This window comes from Amblyraja radiata, chromosome 9, assembly GCF_010909765.2.
Source record: "Amblyraja radiata isolate CabotCenter1 chromosome 9, sAmbRad1.1.pri, whole genome shotgun sequence".
NCBI lineage: Eukaryota > Metazoa > Chordata > Chondrichthyes > Rajiformes > Rajidae > Amblyraja > Amblyraja radiata.
Window position 1 is genome coordinate 54,328,938 of NC_045964.1, and position 22,354 is coordinate 54,351,291.

A 22,354-nucleotide genomic window follows, 5' to 3' on the forward strand; every position below is an offset into this window, starting at 1 on the left:
AGGGAGAAGTTTCACTCCCCGCACACACTGCCCTGTAACAGGCCGAGACAGACGACACACACCACAAACTGCAGCTGCTTGACAAACTCAACAAGCCAGGCAGCAACTGTGGAGGCAATGGACAGATGATGTTTCAGGTCAGAACCCTTCTTCTGACTGAAGCTGGGAGAGAGAGAGGTGGTGGGGGAGGGTGGACAAAGCCTGGCCAGTGAGTTAGTGACAATGGCTGCAGGTGACAAGGAGACAGAAGGATGTCAGATAAGGAGAGGAGAGTCACAGAGTGATACAGCACAGAAACAGGCCCTTCAGCCCAACTTGCCCACACCGGCCAACAATGTCCCAGCTACACTAGTCCCACCTGCCTGCGGTTGGTCCATATCCCTCCAAACCTGTCCTATCCATATACCTGTCCAACTGTTTCTTAAATGTTGGGATACACATAGAAACATAGAAAATAGGTGCAGGAGGCCATTCGGCCCTTCGAGCCAGCACCGCCATTCATTGTGATCATGGCTGATCATCCCCTATCAATAACCCATGCCTTTCTCCCCATATCCCTTGATTCCACCAGCCCCTAGAGCTCTATCTAACTCTCTCTTAAATCCATCCAGTGACTTGACCTCCACTGCCCTCTGTGGCAGGGAATTCCACAAATTCACAACTCTCTGGGTGAAAACGTTTTTTCTCACCTCAGTCTTAAATGACCTCCCCTTCATTCTAAGACTATAGCCCCTGGTTCTGGACTTGCCCAACATTGGGAACATTTTTCCTGCATCTAGCTTGTCCAGTCCTTTTATAATTTTATATGTCTCTATAAGATCCACCCCCTCATCCTTCTAAACTCCAGTGAATACAAGCCTAGTCTTTTCAATCTTTCCTCATATGACAGTCCCGCCATCCCAGGGATCAATCTCGTGAACCTGTGACAATAAAGTGAGCTGAGCTGAGAGTGAAGACACACGCAGGCAGGCGAGGGCGAGGGCGGGGGTGAGGCTGGGGTTGGGGATGGGGGTGGGGGTGAGGGTGGGGGTGCGCGTGTGAGGGGGGGGGGGGAGAGTAGCAAGAGGATGTATATGTGCCAGGGTGGAGCAGTCACTGCTGGTGGGGGATCGGTTATATTTGTGCGGCTGAACATGACCCTGTCCCTTAGTGGGATAATTAGGCAGCACTGTGCACAGACCGGAAAAGGGGGACAAGGGACCACTCACAGTGGGGGAAACACCCGCCTAATTACTCCATCCCCTTCCTTCCCATACCCTCCCCTTCTCCCTTCCCCCTCCCCTCCTTGCCCTTCCCCGTCCCCCCCCGCCCCTCCCCTCCCTGGGGAGAGTGTTTACAGGGCGGTGGGGAGTGGGGGTGGGCGGGGGGACACAGGGCGGGGGGTTTACAGGGCGGGGGGACACAGGGGGGGGGACACAGGGCGGGGGGGAGTGGGGGTGGGCGGGGGGGACACAGGTCATCTTACCGGGACACTCTCTGGGCGCTGACCTTTCTGCCCACCCCCTGCTTGCTTGTCGCCGGTGGTCTCGGGAGGTGGGGTGGGCTACCCTGACTGGGCTCTGGCCTCTGCTGCCCGGCTGCCCACTGCCCGCTGACCAGTGGCTTGTGGCGGGTTGAGGCCAGAGCTGGCCACTGCATGGGGATGTCCAGCTGATTCTCTGCACAGATGGCCTGTCAGAGCAAAAACACATAAGCCCTCGCATCGGAACACGCCGTGGTGTCCACACACATGAATATCTGCATACAACCATTCCGTCCACACGCCCTGCCTGCGCCCCTCACTGCCTCCTTCACTGCCCCCCTCACTACCCCCCTCACTGCCCCCCTCACTGCCCCCCCTCACTTCCCCCCCTCACTGCCCCCTCACTGCCCCCCCTCACTGCCTCCCTCACTACCCCCCTCACTGCCCCCCCTCACTGCCTCCCTCACTGCCCCCCTCACTGCCCCCTCACTACCCCCCTCACTGCCCCCCCTCACTGCCTCCCTCACTGCCCCCCTCACTGCCCCCTCACTACCCCCCTCACTTCCCCCCCTCACTGCCTCCCTCACTGCCCCCCCTCACTGCCCCCCCTCACTGCCCCCCTCACTGCCCCCCTCACTGCCCCCCCTCACTGCCTCCCCTCACTGCCCCCCCTCACTGCCCCCCTCACTGCCCCCCTCACTGCCCTGTGGGATTGTACAGGTGGTCCCGTCTACACTGGTGCAGGTGGGATTGCGCAGGAGACGTGCAGCCGTCGACCTTTACCTGGTGCCTTGCTCGGCTGCTGTGCAGCAGCTGGCGTGAGTGTAGATGTTGCTGCTGCAGATGGTGCAGCGTGTGCAGGAACTGCTGCTCTCCCACTACGGCCTGGTGCATCGGCACAGTCGCAGTCCTGCATGCAGCGTCGGCCTTGTGCTCCATGCACTGGATGTCCATGGGACCGCTGGGGGGAGGGGAGAGAGAGAGAGAGAGAGAGAGAGAGAGAGAGAGAGAGGCAGTGATGTAGACCTCACCAAATGTGTAAGAAGGAACTGCAGATGTTGGTTTAAACCGAAGAAAGACACAAAATGCTGGAGTAATTCAGCAGGACAGGCAGCATCTCTGGAGAGAAGGAACGGGTGACGTTTCGGGTCGAGACCCTTCTTCAGACTCTGAAGCCTGCCCCGCTGAGTTACTCCAGCGTTTTGTGTCTATATTACACCTCGCCAACCCGGCCGACAAGGTCAACATATACCACGCCATGCAGAATCCATCTTTAACGCAACGTTTAAGAAGCATTTGGACAGGTACATGGATTGGACAGCTTTAGAGGGACATGGCCCAAACGCAGGCAGGTGGCGCAGCGGTAGAGTTGCCGCCTCACAGCGCCAGAGAACAGGGTTCGATCCAAACTACGGGTGCTTTCTGTATGGAGTTTGTACGTTCTCTCCGTGACCCGTGTGGATTTTCTCTGAGATCGTCGGATTTTTTATGGACCAAGCGCAGGCAGGTGGGACTAGTGTAGCTGGGACATGTTGGCCGGTGTGGGCGAGTTGGGCTGAAGGACAGGTTTGGAGAGATATGGGCCAAACGCGGGCAGGTGGGACTAGTGTAGCTGGGACAGGTTTGGAGGGATATGGACCAAGCGCAGGCAGGTGGGACTAGTGTAGACGGGACATGTTGGACAGGTTTGGAGGGATATGGGCCAAGCACAGGCAGGTGGGACTAGTGTAGCTGGGACAGGTTTGGAGGGATATGGACCAAGCGCAGGCAGGTGAGACTAGTGTAGTTGGGACATGTTGGCCGGCGTGGGCGAGTTGGGCTGAAGGACAGGTTTGGAGGGATATGGGCCAAGTGCGGGCAGGTGGGACTAGTGTAGCTGGGACAGGTTTGGAGGGATATGGGCCAAACAGACTGCTGGTGCCTGCACCCACACACAGCGATGCTACGACTGGAGAAATCCTGGCTGGAGCTGAGACACAGCAGGGAAGCGGGGGGGGGGGGGGGGGTTGAAAGGCGGTGGACAGTTTAACTGAACTTGTGTTTCAGCTGGGACCAAACATCCTGAACCGGCCACCAGCCCGACACTGGGCAGGGAATGTCTGTTCAATGTTTCACAGAGAGCGGCTCTTGTTTGAAGCTTGATGCTGTGTCAGCAACGCTCTCCCCCTTTCTCAGCTGCTGTCCCACAGCTTGGCATCACAACCTTTCCATTTCCACCACATCCAGATCTAGAATGAGCTTCAGACGTGGAAACATTTACCACTTTTCCATTTGGACAGATGTGTGGACAGCAAGCGTCTAGAGGCCAATGGGCCAAGCACAGGGAATGGTCGGAACGGACAGGATGGGCTGAAGGGCCTGTTTCTGTGCTGTAAAGCTCTTGGACTAGAGGTGTACAAAATCATGAGAAAAATAGATACGGTGAACGCACAGAATCTTTTAACCAGGCTAGGAGGATCACGGAGCAGAGGGGACAGATTTAACGGGAAGCTGAGGGGCAACGTTTCCACACAGAGGGAGGAGGGTGAATGAAACGAGCTGCCAGAGGAGGTAGTTGATGCAGGGACTATCACAACATTTAAAAGACACTTCAACAGGTACATGGATAGGACAGGTTCAGAGAGATATGGGCCAAACACGGCCAAATGCTTAGATGGGGCATCTTGGTCAGCATGGATGAGTTGGGCCGAAGGGCCTGTTTCCCTGCTGTGTACTCCCGTGACTGTGAGGGAGCGGACAGTGAGAATGAAAGTGAAGGGCGGAGAATATATTTGCGAGGTGAGAGGCAGGGAAGGGGTTAAGGCAGGAGACTGGGGGGTGGGGGGGGGGAGCGCTGGGTGTAATGGGATTGCAGGGGGATTGAAAGCCTTGGCGTGTGATCGGTTTGAGTGGAATCTAAGCCGAATGCAAGGATTTTGGCCGCGAGCCAGGGTTGCTGTCAGTTTGGAAATCAATGGAATGCAGTCAGCATTTTTTATACTTTCCCTCTGTTATTTTAACAAATGTGCGGCTGAGGCCAAACTTAACACAGTGAAGAGTTACAGCAGCCAAGGCCCAGAACAAACTAATTACCAGCTGATTCATTCTTTATGACTTTAACAGACCCCCCCCCCCCCCCCACCCCACCATTTACTTTCTCCATTTCAAGATGAGCTGCTGATTTTGTGTGTGAGCTCTGTCACAGAGCAGCAGCTACAGAGAGAGGCAGCCGTTCACTCCTGGCGTTGCACTGCCTTGTATTTCAACAGCCCCTACCCGGGCCTGGCCTGCACCCCTGGTCTGGTTTGGGTGTGGATGCTGCCCAAATGGAAACCTGATGTAGGATTCTTGGGTCAGTGACTTTGTTTGTGTAAAAAAGCGAAAAGAGAAAAGTTGCAACAGATAATGTAATTGGCTCAGTAATAAACTCTGCTGCTTCCAATGACCCCCCTCATTGATCAATGCCGTCTCCTGGTAAATGAGGCATTTTAAACAAGCCTGAAGAAGGGTTTCGGCCCGAAACGTCGCCTATTTCCTTCGCTCCGTAGATGCTGCCGCACCCGCTGAGTTTCTCCAGCATATTTGTCTACCTTCGATTTTCCAGCATCTGCAGTTCCTTCTTAAACACAATGTTTCGGGTCAAGACCCTTCTTACAAATCCTGCCTGGTGTGTGGACAAATGTCAGCAATGTCCCAGTGTCAGGCCTATCATTCAATACCCAATCCCCATCAAGGTGTACAGTACAGAAACAGGCCCTTCGGCCCACCACATCCACGTTGACCCTTCTACCCATCTACACTAATCCTATTAAATGCCCGTATCCTACTCTGGCGTCCCATGCCTGTTGTATTGTCTCCATTACATCGAGGGCAGTGATGGGGAGGGGGGGGGTGTTGACAATAGACAATAGACAATAGGTGCAGGAGTAGGCCATTCAGCCCTTCGAGCCAGCACCGCCATTCAATGTGATCATGGCTGATCATCCACAACCAGTACCCCGTTCCTGCCTTCTCCCCATATCCCCTGACTCCGCTAATTTTAAGAGCCCTATCTAGCTCTCTCTTAAAAGCATCCAGAGAACCGGCCTCCACCGCCCTCTGAGGCAGAGAATTCCACAGACTCACCACTCTCTGTGAGAAAAAGTGTTTCCTCGTCTCCGTTCTAAATGGCTTACTCCTTATTCTTAAACTGTGGCCCCTGGTTCTGGACTCCCCCAACATCTGGAACATGTTTCCTGCCTCTAGCGTGTCCAAGCCCTTAACAGTCTTATATGTTTCAACGAGATATCCTCTCATCCTTCTAAACTCCAGAGTGTACATGCCCAGCCGCTCCATTCTCTCAGCATATGACAGTCCCGCCATCCCGGGAATTAACCTTGTAAACCTACGCTGCACTCCCTCAATAGCAAGAATGTCATTCCTCAAATTAGAGGACCAAAAGTGCACACAATACTCCAGGTATGGTCTCACCAGGGCTCTATACAACTGCAGAAGGACCTCTGACCTGCGGCCTTCTGGTCAACAACCTCTGCACCGTCTCCAAAGCCTGCACATCCTTCCTGTAATGGGGGCGACCAGAACCCCACATGCAGCCTGACCAAAGTCCAATAAAGCTGCCTCAGGACAATCAAAGCCCTACCGAAGGTAGACACAAAATGCTGGAGTAACTCAGCTTCCGCTGAGTTACTCCAGCATTTTGTGTCTACCTTCGATTTGAACCAGCATCCGCAGTTCCTTCCATCCACCCCGGACACACTGGGGGAAGTTGTCAGAAGCCAATTAGCCTACAAACCCGAGGAAACCGGAGCACCCGGAGGAAACGCCACACAGCCTGAGGTCAGGATTGAAGCTGGGTCTCTGGCGCTGTGAGGCAGTGGCTCTGCCTGCTGTGCCTCCCAGTTGGATATACAGGTGGAGAAATGGCAGGTGGCGTTTAATCCAGACAAGCGTGAGGTGTTGCACTTTGGGAGAAGGAAGTGTACGATTCACGGCAACACCCCGCGCAGGATTGGGGTACGGAGGATGTTGGTTACGGGGGATGTTGGGGTACGGGGGGGGGGGTGTTGGGGTACGGGGGGTGGATGTTGTGGTACGGGGGGATGTTGGGGTACGGGGGGATGTTGGGGTACGGGGGGTGGATGTTGTGGTACGGGGGGATGTTGGGGTACGGGGGGTGTTGGGGTACGGGGGGAGGGGATGTTGGGGTACGGGGGGGATGTTGTGGTACGGGGGGATGTTGGGGTACAGGGGGATGTTGGGGTACGGGGGGTGGATGTTGTGGTACGGGGGGATGTTGGGGTACGGGGGATGTTGGGGTACGGGGGTGTTGGGGTACGGGGAGATGTTGGGGTACGGGGGATGTAGCGGTACGGGGGCTGTTGGGGTACGGAGGGATGTTGGGGTACGGGGGGATGTTGGGGTACAGGGGGAATGTTGGGGTACAGGGGGGATGTTGGGGAGCAAGTCCATAGCTCCCTGACACTGGCACCACATGTAGATAGAGCTGTAAATGGGGTACGGATGGCGAACCCCCAAATACTTCATCAGCTGAACACTGCGAGTAATAGGTGGCTGTACAATAGTCCAGAGTTTGTCATCGCCATTTACATCCAGAATAAAACAAATCAACTCTTACTTGTTGCAGCTTAATAGACAATAGACAATAGGTGCAGGAGGAGGCCATTCGGCCCTTTGAACCAGCACTGCCATTCATTGTGATCATGGCTGAACATCCACAATCAGTAACTGTGCCTGCCTTGATCCCGCTCGCCCCGACAGCTCTAACGCAAGAGCACAACAAATCAGTATAGGATCATCAATAACACTAGAAATCTGGGCAATGCTAGGTAATCTGACCATAACAGCACCAATCGTAGCACGTCGTACAACTGCTACAATGTCCATGTAAGCAGCTGCAGAAAACACTCAATGCTGGAGAAACTCAGCCGGTCAGGCAGCATCTGTGAAGGGTGTGGACAGACAACGCTGCGACCCTCTGATGGAGTGGGGGGAATGTAGCTACAAACCAGAGATAGAAGCAGGATAAAGCCAGGCAAGTGATGGGTGGATACACCTCACCCCCACCCCCACCCCCAATCCACCCCCACCTCACCCCCACCCCACCCCACCCCACCCCAACCCACCACACCCCCACCTCACCCCCACCCCCACGCACCCCCCACCGCACCCCCACACTCAACCCCCAGCCGCTACCCCAACCCAAGCCACCGTCCACCCCCAACCCACCCCCACACCAGCAGCCACCCCCAATTCACCCCCACCCCCAACCACCCCACCCCCCAACCCACCCCCACTTACCCCCCGCCCCCCTACCCCCAATCCCCACTCCAACCCACCCCTACCTCACCCCACCCCCAATCACCCCCACCCTCTCACCCCACCCCCACCATCACCCCACCCCACCTCACCCACCCCACACGCCCTAATCAACCTCACCCCCAGGCTCACCTCATTCCCACCCCCAACCCACCCCCACCCCCAACCCACCCCCACCTCACCCCATCCCCAATCCACCCCCCAACCCACCCCCACCTCACCCCACCCCCAATCCACCCCCACCACCCCCCACCCCCCCCTCACCCCACACCCCACCTCACCCACACACACACACCCCCAATCCACCTCACCCCCAACCCACCCCCACCTCACCTCATCCCACCCCCAATCCACCTCACCCCCAACCCACCCCCACCTCACCCCACCCCCCCACACCACCCCCACCCCCACCCCACCCCCAACACCACCCCCAGCCCCGAGCTTGCAGCAGCTGAACTTTCACCCTGGTGCTACTTTGAGCCAGATTGTTTTCCAGTCTTCAGCCGTGTTCCCTAAACCCAGTTCATGGAAACAGAATCCTTTTGTGTTCTGGAATTTCCTGTCAGCCCGTCCAACAAAGTGCTCTTCCCTTGCAGGGTGGAAACTCTGCAGTTGAAGCAGCTTCACTGTACATCCCTGCAGAGAGCACGCGCACACGCACACACGCACACACCCCGCACACCCACACACACATGCATGCGTACACATGCACACTCACGCATACACGTGCATACACACATACACGTGCACACACACACACGCAGCCCGCACACACGCAGCCCGCACACACAGCCCGCACACAGCCTGCACATCGCCACCACCCACGAACCACCTCTCCCCACCCTCATCCACCCACCACCCGTCCCTTGCCCACAGACGGCACTCAACTCTGGGTGTTGCCGCATGCCCAGTGTCGGTGTTGTGGCCGCTGCCGACAGCCAGTGAGGCCCAGGCTGCATAACGGCCCTCACTGCAACACACCCACAACACGCCAGCTCACTGCCAAACGCCCGGGCACACACTAACACCGTCCCCACACATCACCACTGTTCACCTTTACACCTCTGCACCAGGCCCTCGTGACAACATTGCCCGCTCACTACAGAGTACCTCACAAGCAGAGCCACTCACAAGCAGTGCACTGTTGGAGAGCATCCTTGCAATACCGTGACACCAAGCCTCACACACACAGTGACACACTCCCTGCAAGCTGCCAGTGTTCACATCCACACACGTCTCTCCTCCTCCAATATACTGCCCTTCTCTCCACCTTCACACAGCCTCGGTGCACGTGACAATAACAAATGATACTAAAGTGAATGAATTCTCCCAGATATAGGGCTGGCCATCCACTGTCCACACTCTGTCTCCTTCTCTCTGTCACAGTGTCCCTTGCTTGGATGCCGCTCGAAACAATAGACAATAGGTGCAGGAGTAGGCCATTCAGCCCTTTGTCAGCACCGCCATTCAATGTGATCATGGCTGATTATCCCCAAAGATTGGATGAATAAGTTTATTGGCCAAGTATTCACATACAAGGAATTTGCCTTGGTGCTCCGCCCGCAAGTGACAACATGACATACAGTGACAGTTAAGAATGACACATAAAACATTAATAATAAAACATTATTGATTAAACATGTGAATTAAATAAAATACCAGAGCAAAAGGAGGCTACAGATTTTTGGTTATTGAGTAGAGCTACTACTCGTGGAAAAAAGCTGTTTTTATGTCTGGCTGTGGCAGCTTTGACAGTCCGGAGTCGCCTTCCAGAGGGAAGTGATTCAAAGAGTTTGTGGCCAGGGTGAGAGGGGTCAGAGATGATCTTGCCCGCTCGCTTCCTGGCCCTTGCAGTGTACAGTTCATCAATGGAGGGAAGGTTGCAGCCAATAACCTTCTCAGCTGATCGGACGATTCGCTGCAGCCTCCAGGTGTCGTGCTTGGTGGCTGAGCCAAACCAGACCATGATGGAGAAGGTGAGGACAGACTCAACGATGGCCGTGTAGAATTGGACCATCATTGCCTGTGGCAGATTGTGCTTCCTCAGCTGCCGTAGGAAGTACATCCTCTGTTGGGCCTTTTTGACTGTGGAGTCGATGGTAGCCCCCCATTTAAGGTCCTAGGAGATGATGGTTCCCAGGAACTTAAAGGACTCCACAGATGTGACTGTGGTGCTGTTGATGGTGAGTGGGGGGAGGAGAGGGAGAGCTCTCCTAAAGTCTACTATCAATCCCACTGTCTTAAGAGCATTGAGCTCCAGGTTGTTGCGATGGCACCAGGATGCCAGCTGTGACTCTTCCTGTCTGTAGGCAGATTCCTCCCCATCCTGGATCAGTCCAATCAGGGTTGTGTCGTCCGCAAACTTGAGAAGCTTGACAGAGGTGTCTGTGGAGGTGCAGTCATTGGTGTAGTACCCCGTTCCTTCCTTCTCCCCATATCCCCTGACCCCGCTATCTTTAAGAGGCCTATCTAGCTCTCTCTTGAAAGTATCCAGAGAACCGGCCTCCACCGCCCTCTGAGGCAGAGATTCACAACTCTCTGTGTGGAAAAAGTGATTCCTCGTCTCCGTTCTAAATGGCCTACCCCTTATTCTTAAACTGTGGCCCCTGGTTCTGGACTCCCCCAACATCATATAACCATATAACAATTACAGCACGGAAACAGGCCATCTCGGCCCTTCTAGTCCGTGCCGAACACGTATTCTCCCCTAGTCCCATCTACCTGCACTCAGACCATAACCCTCCATTCCTTTCCCGTCCATATAACCATCCAATTTATTTTTAAATGATAAAATCGAACCTGCCTCCACCACCTTCACTGGAAGCTCATTCCACACAGCTACCACTCTCTGAGTAAAGAAGTTCCCCCTCATGTTACCCCTAAACTTCTGTCCCTTAATTCTCAAGTCATGTCCTCTTGTTTGAATCTTCCCTACTTTCAGTGGGAAAAGCTTATCCACGTCAACTCTGTCTATCCCTCTCATCATTTTAAAGACCTCTATCAAGTCCCCCCTTAACCTTCTGCGCTCCAAAGAATAAAGACCTAACTTGTTCAACCTTTCTCTGTAACTTAGTTGCTGAAACCCAGGCAACATTCCAGTAAATCTCCTCTGTACTCTCTCTATTTTGTTGACATCCTTCCTATAATTAGGCGACCAAAATTGTACACCATACTCCAGAATTGGCCTCACCAATGCCTTGTACAATTTTAACATTACATCCCAACTTCTATACTCAATGCTCTGATTTATAAAGGCCAGCACACCAAAAGCTTTCTTTACCACCCTATCTACATGAGATTCCACCTTCAGGGAACTATGCACAGTTATTCCTAGATCCCTCTGTTCAACTGCATTCTTCAATTCCCTACCATTTACCATGTACGTCCTATTTTGATTTGTCCTGCCAAGATGTAGCACCTCACACTTATCAGCATTAAACTCCATCTGCCATCTTTCAGCCCACTCTTCCAACTGGCATAAATCTCTCTGTAGACTTTGAAAATCTACTTCATTATCCACAACACCACCTATCTTAGTATCATCTGCATACTTACTAATCCAATTTACCACACCATCATCCAGATCATTGATGTACATGACAAACAACAGTGGACCCAACACAGACCCCTGTGGCACCCCACTAGTCACTGGCCTCCAACCTGACAAACAGCCATCCACCATTACTCTCTGGCATCTCCCATTCAGCCACTGTTGAATCCATCTTGCTACTCCACCATTAATACCCAACAATTGAACCTTCTTAACCAACCTTCCATGAGGAACCTTTGCAAAGGCCTTACTGAAATCCATATATACAACATCCACTGCTTTACCCTCATCAATTTCCCGAGTAACCTATTCAAAAAATTCAAGAAGATTAGTCAAACATGACCTTCCAGGCACAAATCCATGTTGACTGTTCCTAATCAGACCCTGTTTATCCAGATGCTTATATATATTATCTCTAAGTATCCTTTCCATTAATTTGCCCACCACTGACGTCAAACTAACAGGTCTATAATTGCTAGGTTTACTCTTAGAACCCTTTTTAAACAATGGAACAACATGCGCAGTACGCCAATCCTCCGGCACTAATGACATTTGAAATATTTCTGTCATAGCCCCTGCTATTTCTACACTAACTTTCCTCAATGTCCTAGGGAATATCCTGTCCGGACCTGGAGACTTATCCACTTTTATATTTCTCAAAAGTGTCAGTACTTCCTCTTCTTTGAATCTCATAGTTTCCATAGCTACTTTACTTGTTTCCCTTACCTCACATAATTCAATATCCTTCTCCTTGGTGAATACCGAAGAAAAGAAATTGTTCAATATCTCCATCTCTTTTGGCTCTGCAGATAGCTGTCCACTCTGACTCTCTAATGGACCAAATGTTATCCCTCGTTATCCTTTTGCTATTAATATAGCTGTAGAAACCCTTTGGATTTACTTTCACCTTACTTGCCAAAGCAACCTCATATCTTCTTTTAGCTTTTCTAATTTCTTTCTTAAGATTCTTTTTACATTCTTTATAGACATAGAAACATAGAAAATAGGTGCAGGAGTAGGCCATTCGGCCCTTCGAGCCTGCACCGCCATTCAATATGATCATGGCTGATCATCCAACTCAGTATCCTGTACCTGCCTTCTCTCCATACCCCCTGATCCCTTTAGCCACAAGGGCCACATCTAACTCCCTCTTAAATATAGCCAATGAACTGGCCTCAACTACTTTCTGCGGGAGAGAATTCCACAGATTCACCACTCTCTGTGTGAAAAAAGTTTTCCTCATCTCGGTCCTAAAAGATTTCCCCTTTATCCTTAAACTGTGACCCCTTGTTCTGGACTTCCCCAACATCGGGAACAATCTTCCTGCATCTAGCCTGTCCAATCCCTTAATAATTTTGTACATTTCTATAAGATCCCCCCTCAATCTTCTAAATTCTAGCGAGTACAAACCGAGTATATCCAGTCTTTCTTCATATGAAAGTCCTGACATCCCAGGAATCAGGATATACTCCTCAAACACCTCATTTACTCCATGCTGCCTATAATTATTGTAGATCTCTCTCTTTTTCCGAACCAAGTGTCCAATTTCCATTGAAAACCATGGCTCTTTCCAATTTTTACTATTTCCTTTCAACCGAACAGGGACATAAAGATTCTGTACTCTTAAAATTTCACCTTTAAATGTCCTCCATTTCTCTTCCACATCTTTCCCATAAAACAAAGTCCCAATTTACTCCTTTTAAATCCTTTCGCATCTCCTCAAAGTTAGCCTTTCTCCAATCAAAAATCTCAACCCTAGGTCCAGTTCTGACCCTCTCCATAATTATATTGAAACTAATGATATCGGGAACATGTTTCTTGCCTCTAGCGTGTCCAGACCCTTAATAATCTTATAAGTTTCAATAAGATCCCCTCTCATCCTAAATTCCACAGTATACAAGCCCAGCCGCTCCATTCTCTCAACATATGACAGTCCCGTCATCCCGGGAATTAACCTGGTGAACCTACGCTGCACTCCCTCAATGACTCTGACCCCTGTCCCTGGATGACTGTCCATGACAGGCCAATCGCCAGCATCATTGGTAACCTTCTTCAGTGGTAATCAAGTCGGGGCCCTTCTTCACATTTTATACACTATAGTCAGAGTACACACTGCACTTTCTACGAGTGCAGGAAGGAACTGCAGATGCTGGTGTACACAAAATGCTGGAGTAACTCAGCGGGACAGGCAGCATCTCTGGAGAGAAAGAATGGGTGACATTTCAGGTCGAGTCCCTTCTTCAGACTGAGAGTCGGGGGAGAGGGAGACTAGAGATATGTGGATGGGTAAGGTGTGAAAACGACAGATCAAAGCAGACGATGATCAAGGAAATGTGGAATAGTTGATGGTTGGCTGAGGGGATGGTGAAAACGAAGCGTACACACAGTAAAATTAATCAGGAGGAGAGTGAAACTAGTCGGAAAACTAGGGTGGGGGAGGGATGGAGAGAGAGGGAAAGCAAGGGTTACTTGAAGTTAGAGAAGTCAATAGTGATACCGCTGGGTTATAAGTGGCCCAAGAGAAGAGTCTAAGAGATTCTGGGAATCTTCTTCCACAGAGATTGGAACAAAATATTAGTTTAATAACTGTTATTTCCCTTTGCTTTGTGTACTTTCCACTGTAAAGGAGCCACGTTACTTGTTTAAGATTGAGAGCAGCTGAATGTTGTGATTAGTTGTCCTGGTTCTCACGCCCCGACTCCCGTGTCCCACTGTCTCTTGTCCCTATCAAGGTCGTGCCCCATCTCTGCTGGACGACGTCCCAAGCTGGAGTCTTGTTGCTTTTCTTGGCAAGGCCGTGAGCCTTTGATCAGTGGCGGCCATTAGCTTCCCTCCATGGGCAAGGCTACGCTGCGTTTCCTCTTGTGTTTTGCCTCACAGACGTGCATTCTGACTCTGTGTGTGTGTGTGTGTGTGTGTGTGTGTGTGTGTGTGTGTGTGTGTGTGTGTGTGTGTGTGTGTGTGTGTGTGTGTGAGTGTGTGCGTGTGTGCGTGTGTGCGTGTGTGTGTGTGTGTGTGTGCATGGGACAGTCACACAAGTGGATCAGGCCATCAGCTCTACCTCCATCACTGCAACCTGTAGAGTAATAGATGACTTTCACTTCAGAGATACAGCATGGAAACAGGCCCTTCGGCCCACTGTATCCACGCTGACCATTGATCACCCGGGTGTTCGCACTAGTTCGATGTTATCCCACTTTCTCATCCACTCCCTACGCACCAGGGGCAATTTACAGAGGGTCAATTAACCTACAAACCCGCATGGCTTTGGGATGTGGGAGGAAACCGGAGCAACCGAAGGAAACCCATGTGGTCACAGGGAGAGCATGCAAACTACACATAGACAGCACCCGTGACTGGGTCTCAAGAAGGGCTCCGACCCAAAATGTAACCCATCCTTTTTCTCCACAGATGCTGCCTGACCTGCTGAGTTACTCCAGCACTCTGTGAAACGTCACCTATCCATGTTCTCCACGGATGCTGCCTGACCCGCTGAGTTACTCCAGCATCTGCAGCTCCTGGCAAGTGGTGATGGGGTTTAAGATGGGCAGATGGTTGAACAAGGGCCAGAGTTGAAGACAGGGTGTGAGACAGGGTGAGAGGTGTTGCGAATTGTGAAGTCGGGGGGGGGGGGGGGGGGGGGGGGGGGGGTGGAGGAGAGAGGGGTGGGTGTGAGTTGTGTCTCTCATTTACACTGGCCCCTCATCACGTCCCAGCTAAGGCCAGAAGATTTTAGCTTAAGAGGGTTGATTGGAAACTGTCCAGAGAAAGGACAGTTATTGGGGAAGTGCTGAAACACATTTCCCGCACAAAGTAGGATGTTTGGAGCAAGGCACCAGGAGCGCACACACCCACGTAATCTCTGTTACTGCTGCCTGTGGAGAGAGAGTTAGGGAGGAACAGATACCACAAATTCCCGCACAATTCCACGCACGGGCAGGTCTGGCTGTCCAAACACACAGCGTAACCACGCACGCCAATAACCTTCCCACACACACACACAAACCACTCACAGCTCACAGCTTCTCTCAACACTACAGCCTTCCTTAACTCAGAGAGGTGTGTGTGGGTGTGTGTGAGTGTGTGTGCGTGTGCGTGTGCGTGTGCGTGTGTGTGTGTGTGTGTGCGCGCATGCGTAGGTGCGGTGTGTGTATACGTGTGTGTCCGTGTGTGCGTGTGGTTGTGCGTGGTACAGTCTACAGGCATAGACAACGATCGTTTTGCTGAGCACTTGGACTCTGTGCGCCAAGGCTGATTGATCTCCCAGTTTAGACTGTAGACATACAGCACAGATACAGGGTCCACCGAGTCCGTGCCGACCAGCGATCCCGGTATACTAGCAGCACTACCCTACACACTAGGGACAATTTATAATTTTACCAAAGCCAATTAGCCTACAAACCTGTGTGTCTTTGGCGTCTGGGAGGAAACCGGAGTTCCCAGAGAAATCCCATGCGGTCACAGGGAGACCGTGCAAACTCCGTACAGACAGCACCCGTAGTAGGATGGAGCCTGGGTCTCTGGCGTTGTGAGGCAGCCACTCTACCACTGTTACTGTTACCCATTCCAACTCCCCTTCCCATTCCCACGCTGACCTGGGCCTCCTCCACTGTCAGAGTGAGGCCACATACAAACGGGAGGAACACCACCTCATATTCTGCTTGGGGAGTTCACAACCCAGTGGTATGAACACTGAAGTCTCAATTTTTCCTTAAAACCCCACCCTGCCCCCTCCCCTTTCTTGCCCCCCCCCCCCCCCACCCACCCTCTCTCTCTCTCTCTCCTCTGCCCCTCATGGACTTGCTCCTATTCCTCCCCTCTGGGGTATGATGGTAAAGCTGAGGTGTGTATGTGGCCACACTGAACGACACACGCAGCTACCTACACAACATTCCTGCTCACATTATTATTATTATTATTATTCCTGGAAATATTTTTCCCAAGGTAAAAGCCAAGTTGCTGTTCATGCCTGTGGTTTCTCCTGCACTGTGATAAGATAATGAACTATGAGGGCAGAAAAGTAAACGTGCCAGCATAACCGAGCGGCATTGTGTGCAGCTTTGGTCCCCTAATTTGAGGAAGGACATTCTTGCTATTGAGGGAGTGCAGCGTAGGTTTACAAGGTTAATTTTCGGGATGGCGGGACTGTCATATGCTGAGAGAATGGAGCGGCTGGGCTTGTACACTCTGGAGTTTAGAAGGATGAGAGGGAATCTCATTGAAACCTATAAGATTGTTAAGGGCTTGGACACTCTAGAGGCAGGAAACATGTTCCCGATGTTGGGGGAGTCCAGAACCAGGGGCCACAGTTTAAGAATAAGGAGTAAGCCATTTAGAACGGAGACGAGGAAACACTTTTTCTCACAGAGTGGTGAGTCTGTGGAATTCTCTGCCTCAGAGGGTGGTGGAGGCAGGTTCTCTGGATGCTTTGAGGAGAAAGCTAGATAGGGCTCTTAAAAATAGCGGAGTCAGGGGATATGGGGAGAAGGCAGGAACGGGGATGATCAGCCATGATCACAGTGAATGGCGGTGCTGGTTCGAAGGGCCGAATGGCCTACTCCTGCACCTATTGTCTATTGTGAAGCCGAGACTCACGGGGCAGGAAGTTGCCTCCCTCACTCCACACCCTCGTCACAGACTGAAGGCCCAACACAAAAATCAACCGCACTGTATCTGTAATGCAGCGTGCCAGCTAACCTCTGGAACAATGCTCAATGTGTACGCTGGCCAGAGGCACACAAGCAGCCCGTGTACAGAGGGGTCTTGGGGTCCAGGTCCACAGCTCTTTGCAAGTGGCAAGTACATGGAGTGGTAAAGAATGCTTGCCTTCAACATTGCGTCAGGGCAGTGAGTGTAAGAGTCAAGAAGTTACAATCCAAAGAGAGACACAAAAAGCTGGAGTAACTCAGTGGGACAGGCAGCATCTCTCTCGAGAGGAATGGGTGATGTTTCGGGTCAAAGGTAGACAAAAGTGCTGGAGAAACTCAGCGGGTGCAGCAGCATCTATGAAGCGAAGGAAATAGGCAATGTTTTGGCCCGAAACATTGCCTATTTCCTTTGCTCCATAGATGCTGCTGCACCCGCTGAGTTTCTCCAGCACTTTTGTCTACCTTCGATTTTCCAGCATCTGCAGTTCCTTCTTAAACACAATGTTTCGGGTCAAGACCCTTCTTACAAATCCAGTTACAATCCAGCTTTATAAAACTTTGGTCAGATTGCATGTGGGGTATTGCGTGCAGTTCTGGTCGCCCCCATTACAGGGAGGATGTGGGGGCTTTGGAGACGGCGCAGAGGAGGTTCACCAGATTAGGGGGTGTCTGCTACAGGGAGAGGTTGGACAGACTGGGACTGTTTTCTCTGGAGCTCCGGAGTTTGTGGGGAAGCATATAAAATGATGAGAGGCACAGATAGGATAGACAGTCAAAACATAGAAACATAGAAAATAGGCGCATGAGGAGGCCATTCGGCCCTTCGAGCCAGCACCGCCATTCATTGTGATCATGACTGATCATCCCCAATCAATAACCCGTGCCTGCCTTCTCCCCATATCCCTTGATTCCACTAGCCCCTAAAGCTCTATCTAACTCTCTCTTAAGTCCATCCAGTGATTTGGCCTCCACTGCCCTCTGTGCGTGCGTGCGTGCCTGCGTGTGCATGCATGTGCGTGTGTGCGTGCGTGTGCGAACGTGCGTGTGTGAGTGCGTGTATGCGCACGTGTGTGTGTGCATGCACGTGTGTGCGTGCGTGTTCGAGCTTGCGTGTGTACCTGCTGAAGGCTTCACTCTGGTTGGGAAAGTGGGGGGGTCTCCTGGTCTGGGCTGATCATTGGTGCAGGAAACAGTCACAGAGTCACACAGCACGGAAACAGGCCCTTCGGCCCAACTCATCCATCCCGACCAGCATGCCCCAACTACACCTGTCCCATGTTCTTGCCTTGGTTCTATATCCCTCTAAACCTTTCCCATCCATGTAGCTGTCAAAGAGTATTTTAAATGTTGTTACAATTCCTATTTTCTCGGGCAGGGTTCCATACAGCCACTACCCTGTGTGAAAAGTTGCTCCTCAGGTTCCTGTTACAACCTATCCCTCTCATATTCAACCTGTGCCCTCTGGTTCTTAATACCCCCCCCCCCCACCCTACCCCGGGAAAAATACTGTGCATTCACCCTACCAATTCCCCTCATGATTTAAAAAAAATAGGTGGAGTAGGCCATTCGGCCCACCAATATGATCATGGCTGATCATCCAGAATCACTACCCTGTTCCTGCTTTCTCCCCATATCCCCTGATTCCGTAAGCCCTAAGAGCTAAATCTAACTCTCTCTTGAAAACATCCAGTGAATTGGCCTCCATTGCCTTCTGTGGCAGAGAATTCCACAGATTGACAACTCTCTGGGTGAAATATGTCCTGCTGGACTTTTCCCAGCAGTTCAGGCCCTGGAGTCCTGGCAACATGCCTGGCCATCTCTCCACACCCATTCCAGCTTTATGGCATCTTCCCTACAGTAGAGTGACAAAACTGAACAGACAGCGCGCGCTGCAGACTCACTGGAATGATGCAGGCTTTCACGGGATTCAATTATAAAGACAGATTACATTATCATAGTTCACATTCCTTTGCAATTACCTAATTAAGATCAGAAAAGCACGCTGAGAGTTAAATGTGAGATGCATTTTCATCTTCTGGGAACCCAATCAGGAAAGCACCCACCCCCCCACCACTGCCCTTTGAGTGCCTCCACCAGCCTTCTTCAACAGGTAGTGAGAACCTCAAAGCAGGATCGTGAGGAGCAGAAGAGGAGGAAGTATCTGGGCTTGCCCAGTGTTGACCGCACATCCACCTACTGGACAGGCCCCTCTGTCAGTCTTGAAGGGGCTCAGAGTTTGGGCCCATGCTTTCATGACGCCCGTGCCTAATATAATTACAAAACCACACACTGTGGGCACAGAACCTGGCCATTCAGCCCACCCTGTACATGTCGGCCGTGATACCTGTCTACATCTGCCCAGGTTAGACCTGTATCCCTCCACACCTGTCCCAACACCTACAACATTGGTGCGGCACGGTGGCACAGTGGTAGAGTTGCTGCCTCACAGCGCTACAGACCCGGGTTCCATCCTGACTACGGGTGCTGTCTGTACAGAGTTTGCACGTTCTCCCTGTGACCAGGTGGGTTTTCTCCGGGTGCTCCAGTTTTCTCCCACACTTCAAAGACATACAGGTTTGTAGGTTAATTGGCTTTGGTAAAGATTGTAAATTGTCCCTAGTGTGTAGGATAGTGCTAGTGTACGGGGTGATCGCTGGTTGGGTAATGCAGCTACCAACTCCATCTCCTGGCGGCTGTGTTGAGAATCTCACCTCCCGCGGTGGGGAGTGCCGTCACCGCACTGGGACGATGTTGTGGGTGGTGTTGGAGGAGAGACCTCTGATCACACCTGCCCACTACACTGATCTACACCAGCTCTGTCCGCTCTTTCCAACAAACATGTCCTCCTTCACAATCCTTTCACAGGTCAGGTGTAAGTGAGCTGTCAGCAATTTTACATGTAAACCCCATCCCTTCCCATGTTAGGATGGAGATGTCAGAGACCAGAGGGCAGAGTTGTCAGGTGGGACAGGCAGACGCACGGGGGCCAGGTTTTCACACAGGTGGAGGAGGCCAGGTGGAGGAGGCAGATATGATAGTGGTGTTTAAGAGGCTGTTGGACAGGCAGATGGATGTGCAGAAAATGGAGGGACATGGATCACGTGCAGGCAGAGGAGATGAGTTTAATTGGCATCATGTTGGGCACGGACATTGTGGGCCGAAGGGCCTGTCCCTGTGCTGGACTGTTGTGTGATGCTGAGACCAGCTGGGTGGGAGGTAGGGGAGACGGCGAGTAATATAAACCTATAGATAGTCTTATAGAAACTTACAAAATTCTTAAGGGGTTGGACAGGCTAGATGCAGGAAAATTGTTCCCGATGTTGGGGAAGTCCAGAACAAGGGGTCACAGTTTAAGGATAAAGGGGAAATCTTTTAGGACTGAGATGAGAAAAACATATTTTACATAGAGAGTGGTGAATCTCTGGAATTCTCTGCCACAGAATGTAGTTGAGGCCAGTTCATTGACTATATTTACGAGCGAGTTAGATGTGGCCCTTGTGGCTAAAGGGATCAGGGGGTATGGAGAGAAAGCAGGTACAGGATACTGAGTTGGATGATCAGCCATGATCATATTGAATGGCGGTGCAGGCTCGAAGGGCCAAATGGCCTACTCTTGCACCTATTTTCTATGTTTCTATGTTTCTATGTAATAGGTTACAAAAGGAAACCACTGTCAGTTCAAAGCCCACTGTGGGAGAGGTGCTGGAATAAAGGGCTGGTAGACAGGCACGTGGATATGCAGGGAGTGCATCACGTGCAGGCAGATAAGAGTTGGTCGTTTGTCACCGGCATTGTGGGCTGCTGGACGCTCTCAGCACCATCACTACACTGCCAATATCCATGACTGCATTGTTGATCAGTTGCCCTGGCTCCATCACAGTTGTTGCTGGATCCCCCAGTACCGCTAGTTTCAACAGTGCCCTGGAGTTCAGCCTCATACGCTCCACTTTGCATCAAGCTCAGCTAACACCGTCAGGTAAACCATGTCGCCTCTGTGCTAAACTACACTGGGGAAATAACCCAGTGGATACAGACTGACCCGTGGCCTGGACGTCATCTCCTGCTTTCTCAGCTCTTAAAGACGTGTCTGCAGAATTAGCGGATGCCTCCGTTATAATATGGGGATCGGTAGGAGTGGTTGGAGGTACGGCAAACTTCCTTGGTCTTTTGGTATTGCCTTCAGTTGCTTTCTTGGCTGCAGCATCAACAGAGATGTAGCAGGACAAACTGTAGGTGAGTTTTACACCCAGCAACTTGAACCCTTCACGCTCCCTTCCACTGGGATGTGTGTGTACATGTCTACTCCACCTACTGACACCGTCACAAGAAGGGTCTCGACCCAAAACGTCACCCATTCCTTCTCTCCACAGATGCTGCCTGACCCGCTGAGTTACTCCAGCACTCTGTATCTATCTTCAGTGTACATTAGACCTGCTCCTTTGTGTTGTGACACTGTGAGACAGGTTGTTCACTTGCCACCATACTAAGCACTCTATCTCCTGCACTACCTGATCATGTTTGAGATCAGCCAGACTGTGGTGGTGTCAGCTGCAAGATTTACCACTTGCCAGGTCTCGGGGGACTGAGCTACGGGCACGTGGGGCAGGCTGGGACTTTATTCCTTGGAGCGCAGGAGGATGAGGGATCTTATAGAGGTGTATAAAATCAGGGGACTTGATAGGGTGAATGGAGAGTGTCTTATACCCAGGGCAGGGAATCAAGAACCAGAGGACATAGGTTTAAGGTGAGGGGGGAAAGATTTAATAGGAACCTGAGGGACAACTTTTCCCCACAGAGGGTGTTGGTATGGAACAGGCTGCCAGGAGAGGTAGTTGAGGCAAATCTTGTAACAACATTTAAAAGACATTTGAAGAGGTTGAGAGTGATTTTGGCCAAATGCTGGCAAATGGGATGAGTGTAGATGGGTCAGCATGGAGAAGGTGGGCTGAAGGGCCTGTTTCCACTCCACTTGACTGTGAGTGAAGGGGCAAGGGGAGAGATGATGAGAGAGGTGGTGAGGGAGGGCAGGATGGAAGTGACTGGGAGGTGTGGCCATTCCTGGGCCTATATCTAATGCCTGCAAGCCCTGTTGCTCCAGCATTGAGTGTTTGCTGACATAGAGCAGTGTTGCTGCGGTAACGTCTCCATGTAAAGCAAGGGTTCCCAACCTTATTCGTCTTGTTTACCCCAGGCAACTTTAATATAACAATGTTCTTTCACTTATTTATGAACAACTAATGATAAACAGATACCGGTGTACCAGAACCAAACACAATCAGTCAATGAGAACAAATATGTACACATCCACAATCAACTAATTTACCCCCTGGGTAGGCAAAATGTACCCCCTGGGGGTAGATTGAGCCCGGGTTGGGAGCC

At 51.6% G+C, this 22,354-nt stretch overlaps 1 protein-coding gene across 4 annotated transcripts in view; it reads right to left on the reverse strand.

Annotated features, from left to right (window-relative positions):
- The window catches only part of ttll5 (tubulin tyrosine ligase like 5), a 163,618-nt gene that overhangs the window by 6,578 nt on the left and 134,686 nt on the right, over positions 1 to 22,354 (reverse strand). For all 4 annotated transcript variants that reach the window (XM_033027477.1, XM_033027476.1, XM_033027473.1 and 1 more), the window contains 2 exons: positions 2,246 to 2,423; positions 1,466 to 1,671 (listed from right to left, as the gene is read on the reverse strand). In XM_033027477.1, coding sequence (XP_032883368.1) covers positions 1,466 to 1,671; positions 2,246 to 2,423 — 384 coding nt within the window. The remainder of the gene's footprint in view (positions 1 to 1,465; positions 1,672 to 2,245; positions 2,424 to 22,354) is intronic.